The sequence below is a fragment of the Amblyomma maculatum genome, chromosome 10 (genome assembly GCF_055883805.1).
Source record: "Amblyomma maculatum isolate TAMU_Amacu chromosome 10, ASM5588380v1, whole genome shotgun sequence".
Taxonomy (NCBI): domain Eukaryota; kingdom Metazoa; phylum Arthropoda; class Arachnida; order Ixodida; family Ixodidae; genus Amblyomma; species Amblyomma maculatum.
Window position 1 is genome coordinate 21,601,009 of NC_139353.1, and position 19,740 is coordinate 21,620,748.

The 19,740-nt window shown below is 45.9% G+C and overlaps 1 protein-coding gene across 1 annotated transcript in view; it reads left to right on the plus strand.

Moving 5' to 3' along the window:
• The first annotated feature begins 245 nt into the window (after window positions 1-245).
• The window catches only part of LOC146175807 (protein-cysteine N-palmitoyltransferase HHAT-like), a 29,721-nt gene continuing 10,226 nt past the window's right edge, over window positions 246-19,740 (plus strand). The window contains exons 1-7 of the mRNA XM_084582165.1: window positions 246-396; window positions 5,421-5,512; window positions 10,764-10,831; window positions 11,070-11,180; window positions 13,200-13,394; window positions 14,371-14,604; window positions 19,181-19,296. Of these exons, the coding sequence (XP_084438291.1) occupies window positions 269-396; window positions 5,421-5,512; window positions 10,764-10,831; window positions 11,070-11,180; window positions 13,200-13,394; window positions 14,371-14,604; window positions 19,181-19,296 (944 nt within the window). The 5' untranslated portion in view covers window positions 246-268. The remainder of the gene's footprint in view (window positions 397-5,420; window positions 5,513-10,763; window positions 10,832-11,069; window positions 11,181-13,199; window positions 13,395-14,370; window positions 14,605-19,180; window positions 19,297-19,740) is intronic.

Genomic DNA, 19,740 nt, shown 5'->3' on the forward strand with positions numbered 1-19,740 from the left:
ACATCTTATTACCAGCAGCCCGGCCTTCTATGTGACCGGTTATTTTTTGATGCTAAATGTTTGCCGGAAATCATATTTCAATGGGAAAAGATAACAACACAACTCCTGGTGCCTCGCATCAGGTGTTTACGTTTTTTTCTTCAAGCGTTCAAGCGTTTTTATTTGATCATTGTAGCGGTGCGACAGCTGGTAGTGAGTGATCCTTCTTAAGCGTGCTACGTGGGCTTTCGGGGCAAAGCCGTGAAATTATTCCTCGCCGAGCATATAAATGCATGACGACTCGCCTGAAGTTCCGAGAGGACAGTCGCATCGTACTATAATGGATGCCGGTATGTCGGCGCCGGTGATGGAGAAAGGGCAACAAGTGTCTGCAAAGAAAGAATCTGACAATGGAAGGTAGGAAGTGCGCCCCCTTTTCATAAATTTTTGTTTTGCGAGTTTTCTTTTTTATATAATAGCAGCATATTCCAAAAAGCACACTTAAATGCCACAGTTCGCTCTCATTGATCGAGCGGAGTGAGCTCGAGCAGGACATTTGCTAATTAGAACATAGGCCATGCATAGATATAGGAGGGACATTCGCGACTAGATTTTGGTGAACATTTACGCTGGTTAAAATTACTCATCGCTCTCTTGCCTACCGTGCAAAGGTAGGCAATGGTAGCTACTGTACACCACGTCCTGAGACGAAAATGAAAATTGCTTATGACAAACGTGAACGCGCGAAATATAACAATATACCGTGATGCGGGCTACGAAAGTAATTTCTTCCTTCTGCATTTTTCTAACCATTTAGTATTCCCAAATTATTATAACATTAAGGCTAAATCTTTATTTGCATGCTGCGCTATTTATTTCATCCACTACCCACAATCGAAACTCGGTATAGGAATCTTGCAAGGGTCGCTAAAATGTGAGAAAACAGCATACCATTAATTTACAAGGAGAATTATTAAGATGCTAATCAAAGAATGATCAGATACAAATTCGAATGTCTTGAACCAAAAGGTTCATTCAGAGACAGTAAACGATTTCATTTTCTGTCCACCAGATGTCATAAAATGCGAGAAATGCCAGTTGTGTTAGCCCCTCAGCAAGCTGTCTGAAGTTTTAAATGAAACCGCCAATTTTTGTTTAGTACACCTGATTAAACTGGCATATCCGGATATTGGCGAAACCACGCTGCAAATTGTTATCATGCACTGACACCACACATCACAAGCGCAGCTTGTTCATTTTTCCTCTGAATTGCCAGTTTCCGTGCTTTATCTTTCTCGAGATAGTGAAAGTGTAGGCGAGGATTTGAGTACAATAAAGAATTGCATCTAAAAGCCTTTGGAGGCCAAGGAGGTTATAAATTGAACTGCTGGTGTGGAGGTCCATTTTGCCATAGTCAAAACGTCCACTTGGTTCACCTAACGTGGTTGGTGCGTTGACTAACTTACGCTGCTTTGATATCCAAGACGACATGGCCAGAGAAATTGGTGGCATCCTGCGTTGCCCATGGATGTGCAAATTGAGCGAAGGAAGGTTCATGGTTTACACTCCAACTTTAAGTTCAACAAAACTTTATTCAAACACTTCCTGCTGTTGTTGCTGTGCTTCACCTTTTACTAGGATTGCGACCGTGAATGCAGATGCGCAGTTTTGTCGATAGGTTTCCAAACAATATATACATTCGACGCTTATGGCAGCTAGCCGTTCGAAACCTGGGAGCCAAAAGACAAATCCTATGTGCTTTGAGAATTTCGCTCCGAAGTCTCCTCACTGGACTGGGCGAACTACTCCGCTGAAACCAGAAAGTCTAGCGACTGTGCTCCCACGTGTCCACAGCACCTTCAAAAACCGGTAAGTACATTCGGAGATTTCACTTCTCTGTCATTACTGCCGACAGTGGTGCAACTCGATTTTCGTTGCAACTCGGTGCAACTCGGTGCACCTCGATGCAACTCGGTGCAACTCGGTTTTCGATTGAGCAGCCAATTCTTCGCTCTAATAAGCTCGCCTTTAACACTACTGCGCGAAGGCGCATGTCGATTGGAGGCGTGAACCACAGGCAAGAACTTCTTAAGTGTTTCACGTTAAAATCCTGCAGGATAGCTGTCATTCACTATTTCTTATGCTCTGATTATACAAAATGCAATGGGCAGTTTAGGTGTAAGTTTTAGCCCATGTATATCACTGCGATAAAAAAAAAATATGAGTTCGTTTCGCACTAGTGTCGTTATTTTTGATCAGCTGTCACCTTATAATCTTCAACTCTTCCAAATGACCATATATATTTTGGTCTGACCTCAAGCGAGTCCAGTATGCATACACCAATATTTTGAAATACTACTGCTTGCGATTTTATATTGCAGGGGAAAAGGAAACCACCGCCTCCAAGACAAAGCGGCTCTGAGGCTGCCGGAAACATTGAAGACGTCGACGACATTGCATAGGCAGTTTCAGATTCGCCTAAAAAGCAACGCTATAACTGCTGCATTTGTCTGAGGGAAATGTCATGCAGCTCAAGAGGCGCGCGAAGACAGTTACAGCAAATCAAACGACGGCTGACAAAGAGGATCGAGCCAGTCGCTCAAAGAACAGAAGCTATTGTCTGAGGAGGGCTCTGGAGTTTTGACAGCAGCTTTATCTCCTGGCATTGAACAGCTGCTCCGCCGGGCAAAAACGAAACACGGAGACTAGCATCCTGCAGATTTACGTGTGTTCGCTCTAACTAACGCTCCACGTCTACACGCCGGCTGCCTACGAGTAGGTTTGGTCAAAATTCAACTGCGCTCTTTCATCAACTGGGGCACCAATAAAATGATACAAATCTATTTATGAAGGCCTGAGATTTCCGGCTGAATCTTCCTCTTTTCTAGAAACGCTTGCCGGAAGTCGGAATGAACAGCGCTACTATACCCTGATCGTGTATCACATCGCAGCCAGGAGTCATGTCGAGCGCGTCGGAGATAAGGTTGTCTGCGACGTGGACTTCGGGATAGAGGTACAAGATGACAGCCTCCTGCCTGAGCCCGAAAACGCATGTGTATACATGCTAGTCGGATTGAGCATGCGCTTGAAGTGCCCCGTTTGCTTTTTTTTTATTGTCTCTCACGGGAGTACCGATCGGGCTAAGCTTACCTGGCAATGCATTGATAGGTTAGCATCCATTAGAGTTGAGGTAGTCTTGCTGACGTTCCATGATGCTGCATCGCATTTTAGCATGAAGAAATATTTAGGTGCCCAGCTGCGACATAGCTCTGGGCACGACCTAGTCGTGCTGTGGGCCCTCTTTCAGTAAGTTTTAAGAACCCAAGTGACTTATCTAAGATCGTACGCGCCATTTAAGACGCCTGCCATTGGGTTAGACTGAACTTATATTCCTTTAGCTTTCAGAGGTCACATGGTTGATAATGACGGGAATTTCGTGAAGTGGGCATGCATAAAGACATCACTTGATGCTTTGCACGCGAGGAAGGATTTCGGCTTGGTAATAAATTGACCGATGTCCATGTTCAATGAGAGAAGCACAAAATGAAGGTGCGGCTTATCGTGCAAGCGCTGCAGTGCATCAGTAGCTGATGCGTTAGACTTCTGCGAGAAAGTGTTGAAATTGACACAGTTTAAAACAGCCCGAGCCACTGCAAGGTTTATTACGGTTTTTGATCAACAAAGTAAGCAATGTATTGCGAAAGATAATTAGGTAATTAGATACGGTGATTAGTTAATTAATTAGAATAACTGGTTCACAGCAAAGGAAAGGCGCAGTATATGTCACACTTGTTCTGTGGACACTTGAACTGCACCGTAAGGGAAGGGAGGAAGGTGAGAGTAAAAACGGAAAGAGAGAAAGGGGTGCAGTAGTGGATGTGACGTCAAGGATATGTGACGCCACGCATCCGGAAGTAGAGCCAAAAAAGGGCATAGGAAGTGTTTGACGCGCAATTCGAAAGTACCAAAGACTAAATGGGTAAACAACAAGTGAATAAAGCAACTAGAAGCAACCAGAAGTAACCAACCGCAGCATCCGTGCTTTCGCATTACTCCAATTAAGACTCAGCAGTGCTCTTTAATTTATTTGTTAGTCCGGCGTTTGGAGCGTTGATCTGGGCGTACCAGCGCGGAGCGTTTTTCCCTCGCTGCTGTTTTCGGCGCAAATTCTGGGCGCTCGGCTGGAACGCCCGGTAACCGTACCCTTATCTTTGACTCTTTTCTTTGATGGAAATTGTTCGTTTCCCCCTTTCGCAGTTTTCTTTGTTTTTTGTTTGTTTCTTCAACCGCGAGTTTGACTATTTTGGTGCTGCCGAGAGTAAAAGCGGTTAGCACACACTGGCCTGTGGTTGTTCGTCGTGCGGATTGCGTTTGCAGACACTCTCCTTTCCAGGGTGAAGGCGGCAGCCTTCAACATGTTAAGCGTTTCTTTCACAGGCCTGAAAACAAAGAACGGGGAAGAAACACGTACAAACAAACCAAGCGGTGACTATCAACTGAATTTTTATTAAGAACTCGTGCTTAAAAATGCTTAAAGTGTTGCCTTGCGCCTGCGTACAATGTATGAAAACACACGCACACAAAACGGAAAAGCCAGACAACACGTGCGCTAAATAAATTGCACTAGTATATTCCCATGAAGACAATGCCCTTCTATTGGGTATAATGCCACCGAAGGTTTAGTAATACGCGAGATGCTCGATGTGGCGATCAAATATGCCTCCATTATTTCCCAGCACACTTGATCTATCTGTCTTAAGGTGACATTTGCACGCCCCAAAGTGCTATAAATGTACTAGTCTTTTCTTCCTGTGGCAAGCTGGCCCCTGCACGCTCTGCTAAGCCTCATCTCCGGACATGCGCCGATTTAGACAGATTTCACTAGAGCTGTTCTATATAGGACCTCCTTGGTGAAGGCGACGTGGTAGTTAGCGAGCAGATACATGAATGATTGAATTAGTAAACTAGAGAGTGAACGACTAACCCAGGTGATGTTCATGGGTCATCGATGAATAAAGTGAGGGCGCTAAGGAGACAGAAAGAGAGAAAGAGAGGAAATAAACGAGACAGCGAGGTAGGATTCAGCGTTGAGGCCGACGCAACTTCTAACGAATGGCTATAGCCTTGCTTGAGAGACCGTAGCAAACTGCCTTTTAAAATGCATTCCTATAAGAAAGGTATTTGTGAAATGAATATACGAGATGGGGGAACAAAAAATACGCAGTGGAAACGGAATCAACTGAAGGCTCGCGATGCATGGACACCTGGGGGACATAACGAACAAACTACGAGGAATAAATATACAAGATTTACAGCTTTAAAACCCTCGAAGTGCCATTGCCATGCGGTGGTGCACAAGGCGGCATGATCGGTATATAATCGTTATATACACTGCTAGCCCAAACACATTCACCTAATACAAAGGTTCTTTTTTGTTTTAGGTGGAGATTTGACCTGGAAAAAGTGGTCTACTGGACTGTCTCCTTCGCAGCTGTTTTCTATGGACTGTGGAAGTTTGCGACCAACGAACGAAGTAAGTAACGCAGTCCACAATTAGTTGCTGTTTAGCTTTTTAAAGAAAGGAAAGCCGTAGTGTCTGTCAGCCTTTTCGGTGAACTTGTGAGCCTCCTCTTGAGGGAAGGCAGGGTGGCGGAAATGAAAAAAGGAGGAAAGAAAAACGTGCCAAACTTGAGTGATTTCGACCACCTGTAGATCCTCAATATGCTTCGATGGTAGATGATGGCTACTGCTACGCGCGTCTTTTTTTCTTCCTTTCTTCTTCCTCTCTTTTTCTATTGTTATCTTCCCGCACGAAGCAGCGCGTGGTGGCTCGGCTAGAGCCAGTTGGTTGGCCCGTGCGTTTTCTTTTCCTCCTTCCTACAGTCTCAACAACAACAAGCATTGGCGTCGCAAAGCATGCGAACATCTTTTTGCATTTCGCCTCCATCGAAAGGCCAGCTGCCGCGGAGGGGTTCGACTCAAGGCCCTCCACATACAGGACCTCCGATTCCTTCGCGGTACACCCAGACGCCTCGAACGAAACCACGAGACCTACTAGAGGAACTGGTTCTAAGAAATAGCTGGCGTCTGCTTCAACCTGGCCGAGCAGGCCTGACTTGGACGGGCCGCGGTCTAGAAAACCGTATAGACCGAGTATATGTCTCAGCCAATATGATTTCAGCACTACAGTTCATTTGGGCATTCCCGACAGCTCTTAGTGACCAACGGCTTCTAGTGCTGCGTCTGTGTGCTGCTGACATCATTCCACGTGCCAAATGGTACTGGAGACTAAATATGCGCCTTCTCAATATTGAAGACGTACAACAGGACACAGTTTCGACGATAAAGCAATATATATCTCCATCCATGAGTGCTGAAGAGTGGGATCAGATGATGAAATCGGTGCGTGAATGCCTCCGTGAGTGGGGCAAGCGAATGGCAAGAGCGTGAACAGATCTGCATTATTTAAATTGGTTCACAGGAAAAGAAAGGCGCAGTAACTGTCACACTTGCATTATTTCGGATGCGATAATTGTGCTCCCCCCTCCCCCCCCCCCCACGTCCCAAGGCCCCAGTATCGCGTCAACGCTCGCTGTATTCCGCAAGGAGCTTCGTCAGTTGCTCAAACGGCAGTGGGACTAACTGCGAGCCACAGCGCGTGCCAAACGCTGCGAATGCAAGACATGGTGTTTAAGACATTTGTTGCGCCGCCGCCTCTCAACGAAAAGCAACACACTGATGGTAGTGCAGGGGTCCATCTCAAACCTTAACTCGAACTCCCAACTCCCCAGAAAAAGTAATGGAGAAGGCATGCAGCTTGTTAAAAGAACTATATACCACTGAACCCTGCAATCCGGGGTCTTTCCCCTCCATAGCCCGGAAGAAAAGCCCCTCGTTGACGTGACGTGACTCATCGACGAGGAACTGTATGCGACACTTAAATCAATAACATTGAACAGCAGTCCAGGAACCGATGGTCTGCCATCCGCCTTTAAAAACTATTCTGGTCACTCTTGAAAAGGCCTTTCACTAAGATATGGAACGTTCTGCTGGAGGAAGGCAAACTCAGCTACAGCATGAATGAGGGGCTGTTGATTCTACTGTACAAATAACACCAAAAGAGTCATGCATCTCATAATTTTGAACACAGATTACGAGATTTTATCTAAATATCTGTCATCGCGCCTGACACTCGCGCTCGCCAACGTTGTCGGGCCGCGCCAGGCTTGCTCTGGGCCCGGTCGATCTCTAGAGCTACACGGTCTCGCACTGAGTTGACCTCATAGCTTGGCTACGTTCGCGCAACCTCGAAAGCATCTTACTATCCCAGTACCAAGAGAAGGCATTTGATAGGCTGTGCCATGAATATTCACCCAGCTGCATCAAGCCAAAATTGACAAAGAATATGTCCGCATGCTGCCAGCTCTGTACGCAGAGCTGCGCTCGCCAGTGATTATTCAAGAACGAGTCTCTGAGCATTTTATGGTAGCGCGTGGTGTCAGGCAGGGGTGCCCTCTTTTCCCGCTGCTCTATACAATAGTGATAGAGCCGTTGCTACAACGCCTCGCCGCAGACCCCTCCATGACAAGAATCAAGCTCCTAGTCGGCCCACCAACTGTGCCTATCTTTGGCTATGCTGACAATGTGACATTCATTGTCCCAGACACGTATTCAATGGACCCGGTACCGCAGGTTACCAGCAGATACTGCACTGCGAGCGGGGCGCGCCTAAATAAGCGCAAAAGCTCCGTCATGCACATGAAAAGCAGTAATGCTGCAGTCGCAGACATCTCAGTAGTACGTGAAACTAGGATGCTTGGATTCTTTGACCAGGACGGGCCCTTCACAACGAACTGGGAAGGAACCGAAGACAAACTCGTAAGGGAGCACGGACTTGAACTTCCTATGTTGCCCTCTTACAGCACAGGCAACGATAATCCGTTCCCTCCTCATCACCACAATAAGCTGCCAGCATCCTGGACATGCCCACAAGCACAAAAAAGACGCTGGACAGAGCCGTTTTCCGATTCCAGTGGAAGGGCGCCCCCGAAAAAGTTAGGCGCCCTGTCGTCTGCCAAACAAAACATAGAGGAGGCTTCGGCATCCCAGACCTCGCGGCCCTGTCTAAAGCGTTGCATGTCAGTTGGACAGCGCGAGCAGTGGAGTGTGACATTCCACTGACAAGGATGTTCGCACCTACTTCCTGTCAACCGGCTCCCAGCATTTACTCGGGAGCCCCTGTCGCATACCTCCCGTCGCACTGGGATACCGCTCATCTTTCATCGTATGGGTACGGAGGGTTCGCTACTGCTGTAAAAGAAGTCAAAGGAAGAGCCTCAGTGTGCGTAACTAAAGGCAGTACTAGAGGTATACTGGCTCCACATTTACCGAACTATCTACATAGAGATCTAACGTCCGCCGAGCGTCCCATGTGTCAGTGCATCTCAGCGCATTTCCTGGATGCGGACCGCGCATCGTTCATGTGGCGTTACGCTCGCCGCCATTTACCGATCCGCCACCGAGCTTTTGTACCAGCAATCTCTTGATCCATGCATGAACGCGTCCTTTCTGTAGAGTGCGGGGCACCACGGAACACATGTTTTGTTGAGTGCATCCTCCCTACCTCATTCCTGGATTGCCTGAAAGAACTGTTTGAGCTACTAGGAATGCCATACCTCACCGTCCGATATCTCAACCCGTTGTCCAGCAAAGCACGAAAGCATTTCGTTCTGACCCTCGTCGAAATAAATTATCAAATTTAGATCGCGAGGTGCCGAGCAGTCTTCAGCGCGAAAACACCTTGTCTCCTCGAGGTGAAGAAAATTAAGAAGGAGCTGTGGTTTCATCTTGAACGCGAAAGACACCAACTCGGCAAGAAAAAGTTCTACGATGAATGGGGACTCGCCACGATAATTTTCAAGGAAGAAAAGGGAAACATCGAAGTAAGATGTTAGAAGAATTGCTCAGGTCAGGCTTTGACCCGTCGGGTTGGCGTGAACGTGATGCACTGGCACTGCGACGTTACCCCGGCGGTGATCAGCCAGATTGCACGAGTCTCTTGGCTGGAAAAAGCCCGCTCCCCGAAGTAAACCCCCCACCCACCCCTGTTGTGAGGGAAGCCTCGCCTACGGTTGTCGAAGAATGATAATGGGCTCTGGTTTAGGTCTGTACCCTCACAGGAGGAATGCACCTGGTGCATCCCCCTTTCATCTGAAAAGACGAAATATTCCGGACGGGAGCGGAGCGTCTAAACTGTGGGGCCAGCACCGTGAGTGTACAATATTAGAGTTTTCTCACCTGTTTTACTTTTGCGATGTGAAAAGAAGCCTTAGCCGGATGTGATCACTATGTTTATCGGTAAAGCTAATTTCACGGAACAATGACGCGATTATCGCATCTAATCGCCGTCTCTAGAATGCACACTAACCATAGATACCATGTGCCATGCAAACATTTACCCTTTCTCCCATGTATTCGTTGCAGGTCGGTGTACTATGGACAATATCATCTTTCGCTAGTGAATGTGGGTATTTCAGAGCGAAATATCTTATACCCGGGGCTCAACCTTGGATTTCTCCTCGTTGTGTTCAAATGACCTTGAGTGAAAACAGATGCTGTGCAATTCTTCTCTCAAGAACCAACTGAAAGAAAAAATGAAAAAAGCGGAACTAAAAGGCAATGTGACCTTGGCCTAATCAGCTGTAGTTGTCCTTCGAAATGTGACAGATAGCGCACCTCCCTTTCCCCAACACTCAACTGCCTCTACAAAAAAAGGTCCAAAGCTAACCGCCGTATGAAAAAAATCTGGTGTTGTATTGACCTAATTAGATGTAAGTGTCTACCGAAAATTGAGACAGATACCACACCTTTCTTTCTCCAAACCTCAACAAAAAATGCCCGTCGCTCCTCGGAGGGATAGTTAAGATTCCAGACTACTGTACCGGAGTAACAGGCTTCAAACCCGAACATAGGCAATGGAGGCGAAACGGAGAGGATGCATGTGCTGTGCGATGTCAGTGCACGTTAAAGATACCTAGTGGTCGAAAATAGTCCGCAGGCCTCCACTACTGCATACCTTTCCTTCCGCTTTAAAGCTCACCTTCATCCTTTCTTTTATGACACGGCCAGGTCAGGTGTCACTATAGTTATTTCACGATGTAAGATGCCCGACTACTGAGTTCGCGGATTCCATCCTCACCGCCGGAGGTGGAAGCGAAACAAAGAGGCGTCCATGTGTTGTGCGACGTCAGTGCACGTTAAGATCCCGAGGTGGTCGAAATCACTTCGGAGCCCTCTACTACGGCACCCCTTTCTTTTCTTTTTCACTCTCACCTTCCTTCATTCCCCTACGACGCGGTTGAGGTGACCACAGAACAAGTGTGACAAATACTGCGCCTGTCCTTTCCTGTGAACCTATTATTATTATTATTATTATTATTATTATTATTATTATTATTATTATTATTATTATTATTATTATTATTATTATTATTATTATTATTATTATTATTATTATTATTATTATTATTATTATTATTATTTCCTAATGCAAAATGAACATGTTAGGTTTACTTAAGCCTGAAAGGCCTAGTCTGTAGGTTAAGTTGTACGTTGCTTTCTGTACCCACATTGGCCGTAATTACAACTAGGCTTATTTAGGAATTGCTTAGCCTGATAGGCTTAACAAAGCTTGTTTAGGGCTAAAGTACTTCCAGATTTCACATGTGAAACTTGTGCATGACTATGGCTACACTGCTGCCTTTTTCTCTTTCCCTGCCCTTCAGATGCAGGCCTCCTGAGGGAAATGAAGCATGGATTTGCCCCTAGTCCGTATGGGCTCAGAAACCTGCAGGTAAGCAAAGCGCTGCTTTTAAAATAAGCATCGGCTTAGGTTTAGTTTCCGGGTTCGATTTTGAAGGTGAAGCGCGCTTCGGAGAAATACCAGCGAAATCAGTGATTAGGGACATTGGTGGTAGCATACTTTCGGCGCCCGAGGCCATCAAAGACGACAATGTTTTATCATTATATTCTCGATACATATTGCAGTAAACCATAATCTCCGATAATGCCGTTCTTGTTCCTTTGTGCAGGACATGACGAATTGGGGATGGCGTACAACGAAGTTTGTTCTCTACGAAGCATGGAAATGGTACCTTCTGCATCCAGTATTGGCCAGGGCCACCGCCTTCTACGCACCATCGGTTAGTACGGCGCTATTATAAGCGCCTAAAATATCAACAGCTGATGCGAATTCTTTAGGGGCGTTCCAAGTAGTGATAGTAGCAGCAGAAGTAGCTGCTTTTCCTTCCTTTTTTTACCTGAAATTGTCGAATGCTTTAAAGCTGGCTTGGGAAACACGCAGTGAGACCTTGTGTGCACCCTTTCCAAGAGGGCTTGCTGATCGTGTGCCTTAACAGTTCGATATATGCGTAAAAATGAAAGATAGAACCAGCAGCCTGTATTTATCGTAATTCTTCAGATAGCTGAAGAAAAACTACAGCCGCAATTAGTCAACCGCAATCGATGATAAGCTGCCATTGAGTCGGTAAGCTACTCTATTGCGTCGACAATGCTTATTTTGTACACTATGGAGAAAATGCTTTTCTTCTGAATTCATTGTGACAAATTTGTCCTGAAACATAGAAGTCGAGTCGCGAGGGTAACTTCTTTGAAACGACGTTCTGTCAAGAGAAATAAAAACATGCCCTAATGTAAACAAATGTCAAGTAGTAGCTTTAGCAGCGTATCAGTAATAGTAGTTGAGGACTTGTACTGGTACTGATTGTAAAAATAAGGTTAGCGGCAGTAGTAGCATTGGAAGAAGTAAAGGTGGCAGGCAGCTGTGGAACTAATGGGGGTAGCGGCAGAATAGTAGTTTAAGTATTATGGCCAGTTGTATAAAATAGAGGCGAAAAGCAAGGCGCCCGTGTGCTGTGCGATGTCAGTGCACGTTAAAGAGCCCCAGGTGGTCGAAATTTCCGGAGTCCTCCACTACGGCGTCTCTCATAGCCTTAGCTGCTTTGGGACGTTAAACCCCACAAACCAAACCAGTTGCATAAAATGTAGCACTTGAAATTGACTTTTTGTTTTAAACAAAGGGACAGTGTCCCACTATTTTTAGCACCAGCTTCGTCAGCGGCGTCTATATGGGCGGGCGCCTGCTGTAAATCCTGCACACAACCATCGCGCAAGAAGCGCAGAGTGGAAACGTATTGGTACCCCCATGTTTAAGCAAACCGATAAACTTTGTTTCCCTAAACCTTGAATAAATTGTTTTAGGTACCTGCGTCATAAACATATCACACCAACCACCTCATACTGAACTGTAATCACTGAATCGTACTTCGATGATATTGCACATGTTTCATTCCTTAAATACTTTAAAAGCATGCAGTCATGGATAAGTATTGGTTTTCAGAGTGATTTTATGAGCATAATCATGTAGAGCTCTAGAAGGCGCGTTCTTTCAGCGACCTTGGACATTACCCAACACCTGCCATTGGAGGTATTTTTTTCAAGATTTGAGAAATAAATTACTCTTTGTGCGAATATGTATGCGTGACAGAGTGTAGCTGCGAACACTAGGCCGCTCTTGTATGAAGCGAGCGTACACGAAACGTGCTGTTCGAGCTCTCTAGACAAGTTCTTTGCTGTCTCTACGGATACACATCTAAGAAAAAACACGCATTTCTTTAACAGTCGTAACTTCAATATTCCATTACATCGCTCATATGTGGGTGCTCAGCCCTGATGGGGCTGGTGCAGGTGGGTCACCGCTGCTTGCGGCGGGGGCTGGCCTGGCACCGAATTTTTATCTGTTGTAGGCCGTCATTGCACACGCCACCGCTGGTGGTGGACGACGGCTGTTGTTGCGGCGCGCATCATTCTTTCCCTCTTGCTTTTCTTTCTTCTCTATATTCTCTTTCATCTGCACGAGGCAGCGGAGGTGGCTCAGCTACAGAGCCAGTAGCAGGTCCGTGCATTTTCTTTTCCTTCTTCCTACAGCCACAACAACAACAACATTACATCGCAGCATTGCGTGGTGGTGGCAGACTACTAAAAACGAACTTGCTTTCAAGCCTGAGCACATGTCGAAAAACTGGAATATCTTAATTGAACCTCCTGAATTAAGATTCACACGCTAACGATTTCTGCCGATTCGCAGTAAATAAATGTACTGCATTCTTATTTTCAAGCTCATCGCCCTTCTGACCTTGCAGCTTCTGCCTGTGTTCTACGCCACCTACTCGTCAATTTTTGTGGCTTGGCTCTTCGGCTGGGAAGTATTGATCTTGTTCCTGGGCCAACACGCCGCATTCTACGTCATCACCTGGTTTCGGAAGCCCATACTGTGCTACGTTCTCGCATTCGCAATGCACTTCCAGAAATTTGTGAGCCCATTTAATGGTCTCGAGGTGAGTTCAGCCAGTCCTTGTTTTCTCTTCTTCGTTCATAATACTTTCATACGCAGCACTGCGCTAAAGTTAAAGAAAATGAAGAGAAGAAACGCCTATATATTTCGCCCATTACGAAGACCAAAATTGGCTGTAGTTTAGCTCTGGTTCAACCGGGTTGAATTGCGTTAGCAATACCTCCATCGCTGCGCTTATAGTTCAGCATGTAGTGTATACCTCACCCTTCCTTGGACTATGTGCCACCAAGGAAGGGTGAGCATATTGGTCAGTGTTATTACGCTGAAACGAGACTACAAGACAACTAACCGGGCCAACACCTGGGAATTCCATAACAGAAGTTCCTCTCCGGGCCTGTCGGCACCTAATACCAGTCATTTTTCCTCGATTAATGTCCTAAGCCACTAATATTACCTCTACTAATATTCTTTCGTTGCTTTATAAGACAGCATATCATCTCATGCAGCCAAACCGACAGAGACGACAGGATAGACATCCGTATGGAACCACCACATGACTAAAATTAGAGCGCGAGCTATATATACAACTTCCTTGGATCATACACGTTGGAAGTACACGGATGCTGAATGAATGAAAGCACTGCAGCAGCGCTGCAGTGCTTAGAAGCTGGAAGTTGAATCTGAAGAATACGAAGCATGTGTGTGTGCTTGACGCTACTCGTAGCCGCTGGTGAGGGGAGAAAGAAACCCGTTTGCTCCCGGCGCTGGGCGGAAAGGCATGAAGAAAAATAAAGGTTAAGAAAAACAACTTTAAAGCACGCCAGAAAGGGGAGTTCTTATGGCCTTGCTTTCTAGATGACATAGCCGGGGCTTGTGAAGCCCCAAAAACGTGTACCCGGGGCACATTTCCCGTTGAGTTGCATTGTGCGACAGCCAGAATGCTTTGCACAGTCTTTTTGGCAATGGGTCATGTGATCGATTCGCTAAGTCGGATGAACATTCCTGCTTCCTTTTCCCAGTATATGCATCCCAGGTACGGACTCATGCCATACCGTGCAGCCTACGTCACATTCCACTGGAACCTAATGCGTGGAATAAGCTTCAGCATGGACTTCATCAGCACACAGCGGTCCGAGACTGACGAAAGCCGCCGCCGGAAGTGGCCGCCTTACTGGGAGACGCTCGCCTATTCTTTATACCTGCCCACGATCTACACGGGACCGCCACAGAACTATGACTACTTCTTAACACAGGTATGATGTGCGGTTGTAGAGGCATGTTCCAATTATAGCTAGTTACTCTTGAAGTCGTGTCACCAAATTTATTTTTATTTTTTTTCCTCTTTTTTTTTTTTTTTGTTTCTCTGCTTAGCGCGCTAGAAGTGCTTTCGAGGCTTCGTAACGCCAGATCAGGACATAGAAGCTAATTCGTTTACTCTCTAAAGCTCGATCGGTATTTCTGTCTTGACTTTCAAGCGTAAGCTTATACAGCTGTTCGGTTGAAAAGCCGTCGGCGTCATAGTAGCAGTAGTGGTTGTAGTAGTCGGCGTGTCGAAAAGTGGGGCTGCGCAAAATAATTGTATCATGGCAATTTGTGGTTCTAGTAATTAATGATTGACTGGTGTGTGATAGGCGAAGAAGAGTTATTGAAATCACTGTTATTAACTGATCAGTTAAAGAAGTGAAAACATTTGAGAAATTAGAAAGGTGTTCAAAGGTATCCAATTGTTCAGCATGAAAAACCAATGCTTGATAATGCTAATTAGAAAAAGGTAAAACGTGTAATTAATCAATTAAATTTTCCCATTTTTTTAAATAAACAAAATTGAAAAAAGTTGTTTACGTGTGTCAAATGCTACAATAATATATCAATGTTTGATAATCGTAATAAAGAAATGTAGAGTGTCATTGATCAATTAAATAATTATTTGATGTAAATAAAAAATACGAAATTGAAAAAGTTGTTGCAAAGTTGTCTAAATGCTCAGAATGAAAAGCCAATACCTGATGATGCTAATTTAGAACGCTTTGAGTGTGTGATTGATCAGTTAGTTAACTGAAAGAACTGAGAAGTAAAAATTGGGTTCAAAGGTGTCAAACTCCTTGAGAATAAAAAGCCAATATTTACAATACAAAGCATCGGTGTATAAACGATTTTAAAAAACACTTAAATGAGTGAAAGCACATCGTCCGTGTTTACGAAGAGCTATCGCCTCATACCTTTAACGGCGGAGCTTAAATGTCCCCCTAATTTTGTGACATTCCCTCTTCTGTTATATACCTTGACTGATGCCACGCCTGCCCTGCGGTTGCGTTAACGTTAGCTGATGCAGATATCCTCACGAACCCATCAGGAGTCGCAATAAGGATGTAGATACTTTGCTCATTTACAGAGGTTCACATATAGTAATGAGCCTGATATGTTTCATCCATAATGGCGCAGATAGGCCATTCATTACAGTGCCGCCAGCACACCGCTATGACGTAGCGACACTTAGTACATGTTGGCGTTTATAGACTTCCTAACGAAAGATAGGTCGATCACACCCAACAAAAACGGTCATTCGAAAGCAAGGAAAGAGCAAAAAAAAAAGAAATACACGTGTCGCCGCCAGCGGCCTATTTCGCAATTAAACTGCCTGCACCGACACTGTTCACCTGTGGATCCCGGGGGCTATTCTTAACAGCCATTGAAATCAAAACGGCCGCGACCAGTCCTGGATGCGGACTTTCGAGTTTAAATCGACGGGCAGGAAAATATTAGCATCCAATTTCCTATCATTTGCCGTCTTTATTTTCTTCTGCAGGACCGATTCCAACAAACTCGGTGAATGCCAGATAAATCAACTTTACTGAGAACTATTCATTATTTGAAAGCTGTTACTCTGACTCCACTGAGCATAAACGCTGCCTAGAACTGTTACCAACTGTAGTATACTTTCCTATCTTTCAAAAGCATTTTCACCGCTCGCATAGAAAGTCGAAACCATTTCTCGCTGCCAATGTCCTTGTATGAGGTTCCGCCTGACACCGCAACAAGCCAAATGTCGGGAGGACTTCCTTCGTAGCATCCACAGCTCCATCAGAGAGAAAAATGACTTTTCTGGGGCATTGTTACACCTTGGTTCTCTTCAATGATGATAATAATGATGAGAACAGAAAAAAATCGTGCAAACTCAGAAAACAACGCGATATAACTGAAGTATACAAACGTCAAAACTGGACTTTTGTGCATTCTAATCGATCAAAGGGAACTCCACAAGGTTAAAAGCGGACAGTAAACATGTCGCTCCTCTTCTTTGTACGGTGAACAAATCATCTTGGCTGAAAAAATTAATGGTGGAATAAAGCCCTTCATTTTGTCTACTAAATATAGCCCGAAAATAAACGCCCCGCATGGGCACCGAAAAGGCGTTTCATTTGTCCGTGACAGCGATCTGTCGACTGTTTGGATTCCTTTTTCTAGGCGAGATTTTATGTAACCCTCACAGATAAACTGTTCAGTCCATTTACAATTCATGAACATATTCAAACCCTAACGCTTCTTTCGAGGTCTGTGCAGGGTATTTAAAGACAGGAAAATATATTTATGAAAAGTGGAAAACTTGCACAAATTATGAATTTTTCATCACTCGTCTCCACAGCCCACAAATGTTTGGGGTACCTCTACTAGCATTAAGGACATTGGGGATCCAGAACGGATACTCCTTATCTTCTCTTCAACTCAGCAGACTCAGATTATTGAGAAAAAAAGCTAAAACAGGTCAGCAGTGCTCCCTAGCGTGTCCCTGCCCGTCCGCATCATTTGGGCTTGGCCCCTGAGCAGGACGCGCCGAGATTGCCTAGTTTACTTGAAAAGGCAAGAGTAACATAGAACGCTCGTGAAGTGCCGCCATACCCGATTCCAGACGGTCAGAGGAAATACTTATTTTTATTTATTTACAAATTATATTGCAAAACAGACCACTGTTAAATTGTCTCCAATACTCAAAAAGACTATCTCTGTAGATATGTTGCATTATGTCATGACCGTAAAAAGAACGCAGTGCGATCCGCGATCCGTCATCGTGACCCACTACCGCGGGCGACCGATGTGTACGCGTTGACTGCTTGCTCCGGACGCGGCAGATTTGCGTGCTGACTTCCAGCATGTGGCGCCATCTATCGCCATCAAGTCAACCTGGGCATGCGCAGTAGAACGCGCGGTGGCAGATTGCAGCAGCGTTTATATGAATGCGACGCCAGCGCACTGTATTTCCTAGCGCACCTCGATAAGACGATGCGCTATCGTCTACATGTGCCGCGTCAAGTCGGTGGCGCTGCTTTGCGTCGCATTTGTCAGTGAGAGCGAAACCAAACTCACTCTTCCGGTTGCACTCCCACGGCACCACGGCATACCTTGACCACGTAGCCTACCGCTGAAGCGTCCGGCGCCTCTTGTCGGTCTTGACATACCTGCGTTACATTTGGAATATACCTGCATCATGCATCCCACCGCAGCATTTCGTTTATACGTTTATTATTTTAGCAGCATGGACTAATTAATGCCCATGTCCCAGCTTTGCACCATGGCCTACACACAACAACTACAGCGCTGCCCTCGGATAGACAGCCTGCAGCGAAGCGCCCTTGCGTGCTACTGGACTTGCTGCAGGGCGAACGGGCAACGAATGGATTTTAAAACAAGGGAAGCACACAATGCAGGCTTGAGCAAGGGTATCCAGAGCGCTCGAAAAATGCCCGCGGGTGTGAAGTGAGCTAAGGGTTTAAATAGAACCTGCTTTAAAAACATTTTCTCTGGGACTAGCAGTTTTCTGGTTCAGCGCCCTAGACAAATGCGTCGGTGTCAAGTATCCACCCATCCATCGACAGAAGTGTAATGCATCGCACGGTAGCGTTCCGGCCGGCAGACACCAGCCGTAAAGCACCCCGCCGGAGTGGCGCAGTGGTTACGGCGCTCGACTACTGTTCCCAAGGACGCGGGATCGAATCCCGGCCTCGGCGGCAGCTTTTCGATGGAGGCGCAAAGCACGGCGCCCGTGTGCTGTGCGATAGTGCACGTTAAAGAACCCCAGGTGGTCGAAATTTCCGGAGTACTCCACTACGGCGTCTCTCATTGCCTGAGTTGCTTTAGGACGTTAAACCCCACAAACCAAACCAAACCAGCCGTAAAGACAGCCGTGCCGGCTTATCGGTCGCAATTAGCCAGGGATAGCAAGTAACATTGGAGTACGCGTTGCCCAAATTCGCAGCAACAAAAGTGGTTAGAAGCGCTGTGAAGGTTATGTGACGCACTTAGGCCAACCGGAACGCTGACGCCCAACTCTTTCATTTTCTGTTGTATGAGTTGAAAATGCGCTACCGTCTTGAATCGAGTAGTTTACCGATGTTAATTTCGCTTACGATTGCGAAAAATTTTGTTGTTTCCTCGCAAGAGAAGAGAACACGTCCAGCGCACGCCTTGTCCGCCGACATCCTGTGTGCCGTCTGCCCGTATCCATGCCGTCTACGAGGGCCGTATGTCACCAGAAGTGAGCACTGGCGCGCCTTCTCATTATTCGCAATAGGATGCGCCGCTCTGTTTACATGCACCGTCCAGGTCAACTTCCCTCTCTCGACCTACCCTCGTCTGGCGTATTAATGTGATGCGCTTTCCTGGCGCATTATACCGGTTTACATGAATGCGATACGCCAGAAAGTGAATACGATGCGCTGCAGTAGCATTCATACAAACGCGGCTAGGATAACGGATCGCATATCGCACTACGCAAAAACTCTACTATCTTTCCAGGTTATCTTTAAAGAGGCATTCTGAAATTCGTTCCTGCAGATGAACAAGCCGAGGCCAAGCTGTACACTGCTAGAGGTCGCTACTTGCATTGCAAGACTTCTCCGCAGCGGCGCACACTTTCTTCTCATGGAGCTCATGTCTCACTACTTGTACAGGTCAGTAGTTTTCAAGGCAGCCTGCGAAAACAAAGGCCCGGTTGGTCATGAACATCCTCGCTCATGACCACAGAAAATCAAGTCGCGTATTTCAGCCGCTACGCGTATAACTCGACATAATTTGTCGGCCACCGTCAGAAGCGTGCTAACTCCCTTTTGGTAGGAAGCTTTTAAATAACAATAATACTTGATCTGGCTGTCGAACGCTGAAAGAACAATTAGAAATTTAGAGAATTAGACGTAAGGGTCCGTACTACGAGTTTGCGTCGTGTCTAGAAGTATCGTTTTCCCTGTTTTCCGTTCTTATCGGAAGGAAAAAATTGCAGGAAACAGATAAAATTAATGTGCGCCGCCACTTCCGGCATTTCCACCAATCAGCCGTCTTAAAGTGCAATCGAACTCTACACTTCTGAAAACGATGTGAACTGGAATACGGGACCGGCT